The 10,293-nt window shown below is 36.8% G+C and overlaps 2 protein-coding genes across 2 annotated transcripts; both read left to right on the top strand.

The window, feature by feature from the left end:
* Nucleotides 1–104: 104 nt before the first annotated feature.
* On the top strand, nt 105–1,211 carry LOC133872827 (uncharacterized). Its single transcript, XM_062310445.1, has 2 exons — nt 105–422; nt 559–1,211. The coding sequence occupies exons 1-2, from the start codon at nt 341–343 to the stop codon at nt 843–845; spliced, it is 369 nt and encodes a 122-aa protein (XP_062166429.1). The 5' UTR covers nt 105–340; the 3' UTR covers nt 846–1,211.
* A 5,174-nt stretch (nt 1,212–6,385) lies between these two features.
* On the top strand, nt 6,386–7,558 carry LOC133873477 (protein LURP-one-related 5-like). Its single transcript, XM_062311177.1, has 2 exons — nt 6,386–6,833; nt 6,993–7,558. Exons 1-2 carry the CDS (start codon nt 6,549–6,551, stop codon nt 7,392–7,394), a joined length of 687 nt encoding a protein of 228 aa, XP_062167161.1. The 5' UTR covers nt 6,386–6,548; the 3' UTR covers nt 7,395–7,558.
* The last annotated feature ends 2,735 nt before the right edge of the window (nt 7,559–10,293 follow it).

Here is a 10,293-nt window from a genome sequence, read left to right on the forward strand (position 1 = left end):
CTGGCATGGGCTAGGGTACACGTCTTGACACTGTTTGAGTGGGCTTATCCTGAGAATTTAGTGGAGTAGAGCTGTATTTACTTTTAAACCAGAGTCCATCACTTCAATTGAAAAAGAAGTGCCCAGATAAAGCTGGAAAACTTGCGTTGATACCTGGTGGTGGATTCTCCCTTATCCAGGGAGGCAAAAATATCCGTTCGTTGCCCCACTTACCCAACAAACCCCTTCCCCACTGCTTTCCACCACACAATTCTTTCAAACTCTCTCTCTCTCTCTCTCTCTCTCTCTCTCTCTCTGTGCGGGGGATGTGGGTGTGTTCATGTTTGTTCGTCTATGAGCCATGGACAGTTTCACAATCCCAAACATCGTAAAGTTGTTGTTACCGTTACTATTCTTCTTTGTTCAGTTTATCATCACCCTTGGTAAGTTTGCATATTCTGATTTCCGAGCAAGGCTCCTTTTTAATTAAATCTCCTTTCTCACTTGAGTACCTTGTTGTCATGTAAATTCAAAATTAACCCGCACAGAGTCAAGGTGAGTTAAATTACATCCGTGCAGGATCCCACGCGGAGCTGATGCCAGTTCATGAGCTATCAACCGGGACACTACAGCCCATGGGTCTAACAGAGTACCGGATGGTTGAAGCTCATGATTCTCACGATGCACGACGGAGGTTAGCGCCCTTCCAGCTTTGTTTGTTATGCAAGTGCTGCGCTGCTGCCGCCACTACCAGCTGCACCACTATGCCTTGCTGCTTTGGCATCGACTGCCAGCTTCCTAACAAGCCTTATGGAGTCTGCGCTTTCGTGCCCAAGAAGTGTGACTGTATTTCTTGTGCTGTCTAAAGCTTTCCGTCTTCGATCACTTTTCATCACTCCGCAACTCCACCCCCACACCAAAAAAGAAAAAAACATATCTTGGATAGCTGTCGTGGTGCTGATGCTAAATTGCATCGCCATCATATACTTGTAGATCGAAATACAATTATTTGCTGAAAGAATGAAGGTGAAAGTGGCCAAGCTCTGTATTATCTAAGTACGATTGTCTATAACGTACATTAATTCTCATCTCTCTTCTATAAGTTAGCATGAGGCCTAATGGCCAATGGAGTTTGTGTAAGTTATTTCCCATTACTTAGCAGATGCAATTGACATATATAGCTTCCTGCTCTATATATATAGAAAGTCCCCATGGTATTTGTATTTTGTTTATACTATGTAAGTTTATATACTTCACACGCAATTTCTTGTTTTTATGCATGATTAAATAGCTTCGATCTATTTTATTTTATTTTTTCATAAAAGAATGGGTTGAATAATATTGTTAAATTCTAGGGTTTAACTTCCTAGAAAAGAAGATATATTACAGGGTTTAGTTACTATTCTGTAACATAAAGTAAGAGTCAGATCATAAATTGAACAACAGAGCCTAAAATAGTTTATAAACACATAGAGATATATAGGTTGACGAAGAAAGAAATCACTATAATTGTTAAAATTAATATTTAAATAATTGGATCCACCTTTTTTTAAAAAAAAAAATTAAATTAAATTAAATTAAATTAAATTTTTGTTATAAATGGTAAATATTTAACATGATATTAAAATCGAAGTTATGAGTTGGAACCTTATTATTTGGAGTTGGATTTTGTTCATACTTGGAATATGGATGCATGGCAGAAAGCTTTTAAGGGAGAGTATCTTACCTGACAAGAATATAAGAAATAATATGATCTCCCACGATTCTATTGCCTACTTTCTTCTTGACATGAACCTTGATTAAGCAAACTGGACCTCCGTAGCCAGCAACGATCACTTCTTTTTCTTTTGTTGTGAAGTCATGTCAGCAAGCAGCATCGTTCGCAACATCGATCGACCGCATGACTGATCCGATCAATGTGTCCTCTTCTTCTTTAATTTTCTTTTTAATTGAATTATTTTTCTGAGCTCGAGCATTGTCTATTAGGATAATATATTAGTCAGATTGCAACTCGATTAATTTGTAGTAATTAGGCATCGATCTGTCCTACTCCTCAGTCCTCATCTGGGGAAATAAATTGTATATATATATATAGAAACTTTTGATACTGCGCGAGCGCTTATCCCTTCCCCCCACTCAATAAAAAGAAAACCTCATGCCTACCAAAAGTGAAGACAAGAAAGGAAGAGGATTAGTTAAAGAAAGGCCCGAAAAATGAATCTTAGCATGTAACAGTCGACCCTCTAAGAGCACTAGTAGCAGTTACCTTATATTGGTTTCTTTCTCTATATTTAAGAAAAATTTCATGAAAAACATAAAAAAAACCTCCCACAGCAAATGTCATATATTTAGATGAGGAGGTTGGGAATGAATAGTGATTCTCAATGTATACATGTCTACTATTTATTCCTTATGTATTATTTTAATATAAAAAAAGTATAATTAATTGATATAGGGAAGAGAGAAAAAGTAGGAAAGAGAGAAAAAGAATAAAATAAGAGTAAAAAAAATAATATTTAATTGATATAGGAAAAGGTAAGGGAATCTATTGTGGGGTATTTTTTTATAGGGAAACAAAAATTAGTTTTGTTCCCTAAATATAGGGAAAATGGTTGAGAATCTGCTGCTAGTGCTCTAAGATCATTCCCAATAACTTATCTATTTTTCAATCTATAATAACTAATCAAAACTTACTTTTATCTAATTTAGCTAACGAATTTTAAAAGGTATCTTCCATCCGATTATCTAAATTTCTCTATATTTTATTAAAATAAGCATTTTTAAAAAAATTATTATTATTTTTTTTTAAAAAAAACCCCATCTCCACATAACCGCATCTGCACTCATCTCCACGACGGCATAATCAGTGTCGACTTAGATCTCAGCCCTGCAAGGTTGCAGCGCATGTTAGGTGACTTGCTTGCAGGCTATTTGGTATAGGAATCGGATAACATGCCGCTCCAACTACACAGAACCGGCCATATCAAACCTTCTGTTCATGCCGTTACTCAAACGTTCCAATCCCTCCGATAAAACCTTTGTCACCCTCTTCAGCTCACTCACTGCAGCGTTTACCCTCTCCATCCCCTTGTCCTTGTCCAATCCCACCATCTTTAGCGATTCATACAGATCCAAGACCAGGATGTTGCCGAAAAACTACTCAGCAATTCGAGTGCATGGATCATGCAGCGCAAGATCCTACGCCCGCCTAAGCTTCTCCGGCGCGGTTTCCCTGAAATTGGAGGGAGCCAGAAGGTGAAGAACACCGTCCAAATAGCTGGCAAGCGAGTCTCCAGAGTCATCTGCACCTATCTTGGCCTCGTTGTTGGAGGACTTGTGGACGGGAGATATCTGGAAGTGGCTGGAACGACAATAGAGAGAGGGAGAGAGAGATATCTGGAAGTGGCTGGAACGACAATAGAGAGAGAGAGAGAGAGAGAGAGAGAGAGAGAGACGTAGAGAGAAGAAAGCTGCAAGAAAAAATAATAATAATAAAAATTTAAAAAAAAAAAAAAAAAAAAAGAAAAAAAAAAGGATACATCCGTGAACAGTGTAACGCCTCAGCCCTCATGTGGCGTTGCACTGTTCACAGATTCATGAAAACCCTATTTTGGATTCAAGATAGATGATCCAATGGAGGAAGGTTTTGCACCTTTTGCTATCTATTATATCCAAAAGTGGGTTTTACATAATTTACTGTGAATGCTCTAACGTGTGTTATCACTTACCATTTATCAAACTATATATATATATATTAAACTTTAAAGAATAGACCCCATATTCCTCATGCATTCTAACAAATCTTAAATAGTGCATGTGCTATTCCAAGTGATGATGTTAGGCCACTTACATATGATATACTTTGTTATTACTTTAATTCTAGAGGCATTAATTAATCAACCCAAAATACTATGTTCATACATACCAAGACATGTTAATTAAGCCTATAGGTCGCAGCTCCCTTGGTGACTCGACTGCAAAACCGTAACCTATTTATGTTAACCTAAGTCCTATGCCATCAATCAATTCAACATGTGCAGATAATGATCCTCCAGATAAGGTGCAGTTGCTCAAAAGATTCAATGCAGTTGCAACTCTATCACGTAGAAAACTCAATCGCATGAGAGGTTCAATTGTATTGAACCTCTATCACATCTGAATATAACACCACAATTGGACTCAATTTAGATATCATCAAGAGATTCAAATATGAGATAATCATCTTCTGTTTTGTATAGATTACTAAGTTCAAATTTCAAATGTTTTTTACTTTAGCTTAAACTCTCTAGCAGAGTCTTCACATGTAAATCATTTTTTGTCTATAAGTACAAAGTGCTACATATGGAATTGATATCTTGCCAATCCATCACAATTATCAAATCTTTCAATTTAATCTCCTACTAGACATTGTGGTGGTTTTGATACCAAATAATACAAACCTTGGTAAAACTCACATTTGAAAATCAGTTAGTAAATGAAATGTACCCAAGAGCTTATATACGCATGCAAGACTAAAATTGTACTTAAGCTATGTACTTAGTAGGACACTTAGGTATCCATAATCCATACGTACATGTACACCTCCTAAATTCCATGCCACTACCCCATGAGGTCATCACTCCATAACTGGATCTGGGGAATTAAGTGAAAATGTCCAAAAGAAAGAATCTAGTTCTAGATAGAAATATGTCTTATCATCTCCGCATCATTCTATACCACAAGAAAACAATATTCTTATTACATGATAAATTGATAATTCTCACTAGTTTTCCGCAGTTACTTTTTTTTGAAAAAAAAGAAATCCATTTTCTAAGAAACATAATTAGAACTAGAGTGGCCATTGGTTATTAATTAATTTTGCAAGGAGCTTGGTAATTAAAGAGGAACGCTAATGATCACCCACTACTTTTTCTTTTACATTTTATTCTTTTTTTCTTTTCTTTTGCCCAGGGAAGGGAGGGTGGGGCCGTGGGGGGAAGGTGTGCGAATGCCTTAATGGATGCCAGTTTCTTACTAAGAGTACTCCATCTTTTTCGTCTATAATATTACATATATATAATTAGTTTATCCTACATTCAACAAGTGATTAGTACACAAGTGCTTTCGTGACTCAAACCTCGATCAGGGCACTAAACCAAATTGCTTAATTAACTAGTTCTTAAACCAATATTATACTGGCACTAACAGTCGTATTCAAATTGTTAATGAAGGAATAAATCATCCTTTCATTGACTTATCTATCTGTCATTCATTCTAATCCTTATTCCCTCTTACAGTACTTGACATTTCTTGTGGTTTGCATGCATTTGCTATTTTTTTTTTTTTTTGTTTTTTTTCAAATTGATTGGATTTTCAGAATCATGACAGGCAGCAAGAGAACAAGAAATCACCGTGGTTTCCAACCAAAAACCATGTATTAGTCTGCCCCGCTTTGAATTCAACTCGTCAAGAGCAATTAAGTTTGATAGAATATCTCCACTTGAAATAGACAATTGAGAAAAGAGAACCAAGTTTCAGTATGACGACAAATGGGATCACATGGAGTTTGAACGAGCTGATAGTTTAATTGAAATCAATATATATATAATTAACCATTAATGTGTCTTCCTGAAATCCATTTCATACACCTCCTAATCTCATAGATGGTATATATGGTAATCGATCATCACTTGTAAAGCACACGCGACAGTCATGCCCACGGCGTACGAGGGGCTTCATTTTGTCCATATAACTTTAGATGCATTGCCTAACTACTCCTTCAAAACAAGATACTTATAATTATGATGTTTAGTAATGGACTGACAATTATGAAAAAGTAAAATGATGATTCCCCTTAATTCCTCAACTATGCGCGCACTTCTTTAGATGTGTGCTCCCCGTAAGAACATAATTAATAATCACGTACGTATTAGAGGCACTAACAACTAATTTGTAAAGAGAAGGCGCGTCCCGTATTTAGCTAGTGAAAATAACAAAGAATCAAATTAAGCTATGCTCATGTAGTACTCATGCGATAGATATGACAATTTTTAACACTATCTGCAAATTCAACGTATGCATGAACACGACATGATATTAATAAATTAAGATTAATAAGAGGTCGGATTAAGATTGACTTATATAATCTTATACCGATCCGATACTGCTCTTTCTAGCATCAATATACCACTGCAACTCGGCGAAGTTTGGTGGCCAGTCGCACAAAAAGAAAAGAAAATATTAATTAAGAAGAGAAAACGTACAGGCCGCCCGCGTCATTGATGGTGGCATAAAGCTGAGGACCTACGTAAGTAGTTGTGTTAGCCATTAAGCTAGACAAACTTCCAAGACAAAGGTCTCTCTTTCCACGTACCTACGTCGTCCTTCCCCATTGCAACTAAATTTCCACTATATATATTAATTATACAACGCCAAGCTCCGGTATTCACCAATTGGATTAATTAGTATCAAGAATCAATTAAAGGCATAAATGTCATCGCGATCGTGGAGAATTTTCATTTTCCTCATCGATTTTACACCCTAGCTAGCTCTCCTTGACATCCCTAGCTTTCTTCTGTGAATTAAGAATCATGTCCAGAATCCATCCTGCTGATCAGAACAGATGCCATGATATGTTGTTGAAGGAAAAGGCGGAAGAAGATGCCCAAGTACTACTACGTCCTGCCGTGCTCACTGTGTGGAAGCGATCTAGCATGACTTTCCAGGGGACAGACGGATTCACTGTTTTCGACCACCGGGGAAGATTGGCTTTCCGGGTTGACAACTATTCGAGGAAAAGCAGTTTCATTACAGGATCAGGAGGGCTGGTCCTCATGGACGGTGCTGGGAACGCTTTGTTAACTTTGAAACCTCAGGTATGAATAACGAACGCTCGATCTGTACGTTGATAGCTAGCTAGCTACTGTTTGTGAAAGTATATATGTATGTATGTGCATGTAGACCGACCCCTAAGTACGTACGCACGTAGGTCGTTTAATGACATGATCATATATATTGATATCATACATGAACAGGTATTGAGCATGCAATATCAGTGGAATGCATACAGAGGAGAAGATAAATGCGGAAGAAATCCAAATTCCAAGTCCAAGGTATTCTCAATGAGAAGCGGATCAATGCTTTTCCACAGTAGCAAAGACGTCGAGGCAATTGTTATGATGGGAGGACAATCTGATCAGACACCAGATTTCAGGATTGAAGGGTGTTTTAGAAGGCGAAATTGCAAAATAAAGACTAGGAGTGGAGAAATGGTTGCAAAGATTGCTAGGAAGAGAGTGAACAACAAAATATTGCTTGGGGACGATGTGTTCACCCTGGCGGTACAACCTGGCTTTGACACACAGCTTATCATGGCCTTTGTAATTATCTTAGACCGCATTTGCGTTAAGCCATTTGCCCCCGTTTTGTGTTCCTAAAATTCATCGTGTAATTATGTCACACGTACAAAACGATGTACAGAAACCTGATCGATCATATATATGCATAATGCCTCCCCAGTCCCCCCTCCTCGACGGAAGAGCGCGCTTCAAAGGAGGTAGCTGCACAATTAATGGGGACTTAGACTTTCCTTCCTTATTAACCAGTGCCATTATTGCACAATATTTGATCCAGTACTCCTACGTGCATTTGAAACTTTGAATTCCGATCCATATATTAATGCTTCAAATTAAGTCTACATATACACTTACCTCTGCCTAATGCTTGCATTTAAAAATCTCTTGGAAACCACAAAGAGAAAAGATGCAAAGCCAAAAAGAGCACTTAAAATGGAGATGCATGAGACGTTCAGAAATAAGATTTGACATTTCAACTTTACTCATTCACTCATTCTGCTCGAATCTAGGGTTTCGATAGCCACCATACTCCTTTAGATTGTCAACAAGATGAAGAACCCAAAGCCAAAAACCAGACCAGAGACGTCCATTCTAGAATCCCGACAACACTGCAAGTTCGATTTCATCTTCAAATATACCCGAATCTAGAGGACCAGAATGCTAATGTGTGATCATGGTAGAAGGGTGATGTGGCTGCTGAGAGAGAGGCATGCTTACCATCCTTTCAATGGGCTAATACATGGCACTACACAAAGTTATTATCAGTGCATGCATATATAAAACACACACACATAACACAACTAGTTATTAGTTACCCAACAATCAGAATGTATACAGTTATACAACCCATAAAATGTGTACACAAACCAAAACTTGAGGCCTCCCTCTTCTTCGGTGGGCAGATTCTAGTGTTGTATCCAACTCTATTGCATTTGGATTAGGTCATCTTAACTCAACATATTCTAATTCTATGTGGGTTTTTTGACTGTCAGGCCAGTCCCTCCCGTAACACCTCTAAAGTTAAATAATTAAAATTTACTTAATCTGGAGTACTTTCAAACTAATTAACTGATAATTGGCTAAATTTACTACACCTAACTAATTTTCAAAGTATTTTAGAGCGAAAAGCGAAAATAAATTATCTGAATTAACTAGTATAAATCCATAAACAATAACATGTACTATCAATTAATATAGGCTCAGAACTTTTAAACAGATATTACTCTAACATTAACAATTAACAATTAACATTTATCTAAGCAAACTTGTCAATGCGAGTCATTCGTTTTGTATCTTCATCCTATTGAATTGCTCATTTTATAGACTGACAACCCACTAATTTGCAAAATACTAAGATGTCCGACATGTAGAAGAAAGTAACTGCATAGGTCCATAACTTAGTAAGTAAATAGTTTATACAATGAGCTTAAGTAAAACACTAAAGGACAATTAAATCACAATTGCCATATTTCTTTCAAGAATGTTTTTTAAAAAACCGAATATTATCTATTTCTTAACATATATTTATCACTTTATTACAAAATAGTGGTTACGTTAAAGAAATCAAATACATGAGGGTGGACCCAAGGCTTGGGTTCTCCCCCCCAAAATTTTCAAATGTGTCTTAAAGTATTCATACTTATAAATTTGTCCCCTCAAAATTATACTTTTGTCTCTCCAAAATAATATTTGTGTCCTCCTTTATTTTATTTTTTTTTAGTTTTGCTCCCTCTTCCAATATAAAAAACTTTAAGAAAAGAAGAAGAAAAAAAAAAAAACCCATTTATTTAGTTTTCCTCCAAATTCTAGTTTGGTCCTAGCTAACTAGAAACTCAATTTGATTTGGGACTATGAGCTAGTCACTACAAAAAACTGTAAGTTTAGTGGCGTGGCAGTTCTTGCCACGCCACTGAAATTAGTGGTTTGACAACTTAGTCACGTCACTAAATGGGAATTAGTGACGTGGTAAAAGCGCCACTAATCACAAGTCATTAGCAGTTAGTGAGTGTCAGACCTTTTGACACGTCACTAAAAACTTTTTTTTCTTTTTGGGAGTGAGTTGTTATTCTGCTTTTTTTGGGTTTACAGTATCCGTTTTGGCATCACAAGTTAAATGGTTTAATCATTTATGATTGCACCATTGTTTGACTCGACTTTTAGCATTGTTGTTGTTGGGGGCTTCAGGAGATTATTAGGAGAAAGAATCCACACTCAAAAGTACGTACGTACCCTTTTTGTTAGACACTATAGATCATGTTTAGTTTATTTTGCTAGTTGTTTATATTATTGTGTGTTTGTGATGCCATGAGATTAAATTTAAGACTTATATGCTTTATGCTTATATTTTATATAAACACATACAGAGAAATTATATGGATCTATGTGCTTTTGTATTTATTTAAGTCTGTCTCCCTAACGTAGAAAAAAAAAATATTCATCCCCACATGAAAAATCCTGATTCTGCCGCTGATTATACAATGATTTCCAAGTCTAATGTAAAAACCACAACACGTGCAAAATATTTTTTACTTACCTTTAGATCGAGGACGGTCAGCCCAAAAAAAAAAAAAAAAAAAAAAAAAAAACACCGACGACGAAAGATCGGTTGTACTTTGGCTTTACCAGTCTCCTTTGTAAGTCATTTAGTTTTCTTCGAAAATTTATGTATGTTCTTTGGAAGGTTGTGTTTTTGGTTTGGATAGTTGATACATGCACTACATCTACCTTACAAGTGCACTTGTAGTAATTCTAACATTTCTCTTTTGGTTTAGTCAAAGATTTGAGAAGGCCGAGAGAGAGAAAGACTAGCTCTCTGTAATCCTACTTAAAACTCGCACCATAGACCACGCCAGACACCCACCAGTGTTCAGCATAGCGTGAAGTCATTATTGGCACGGCCCCCCCCCCTTGGGTTAAAGGGCCCCCATCCACCATGGGTGGGTAGCTACCTAAACAGGGGGATTTATGGCACACACAGGTA

This window comes from Alnus glutinosa, chromosome 7, assembly GCF_958979055.1.
Source record: "Alnus glutinosa chromosome 7, dhAlnGlut1.1, whole genome shotgun sequence".
In the NCBI taxonomy this organism is placed as follows: Eukaryota; Viridiplantae; Streptophyta; class Magnoliopsida; order Fagales; family Betulaceae; genus Alnus; species Alnus glutinosa.

What these genes read in the sequence shown, in the direction of transcription:
- LOC133872827 (XM_062310445.1), top strand. Translation starts at nt 341, where the DNA reads ATGGACAGTTTCACAATCCCAAACATCGTAAAGTTGTTGTTACCGTTA. An exon ending in TCAGTTTATCATCACCCTTG is followed by an intron (nt 423 to 558) that starts GTAAGTTTGCAT and finishes ACATCCGTGCAG; the next exon opens with GATCCCACGCGGAGCTGATG.
- LOC133873477 (XM_062311177.1), top strand. Translation starts at nt 6,549, where the DNA reads ATGTCCAGAATCCATCCTGCTGATCAGAACAGATGCCATGATATGTTG. An exon ending in TGTTAACTTTGAAACCTCAG is followed by an intron (nt 6,834 to 6,992) that starts GTATGAATAACG and finishes ATACATGAACAG; the next exon opens with GTATTGAGCATGCAATATCA.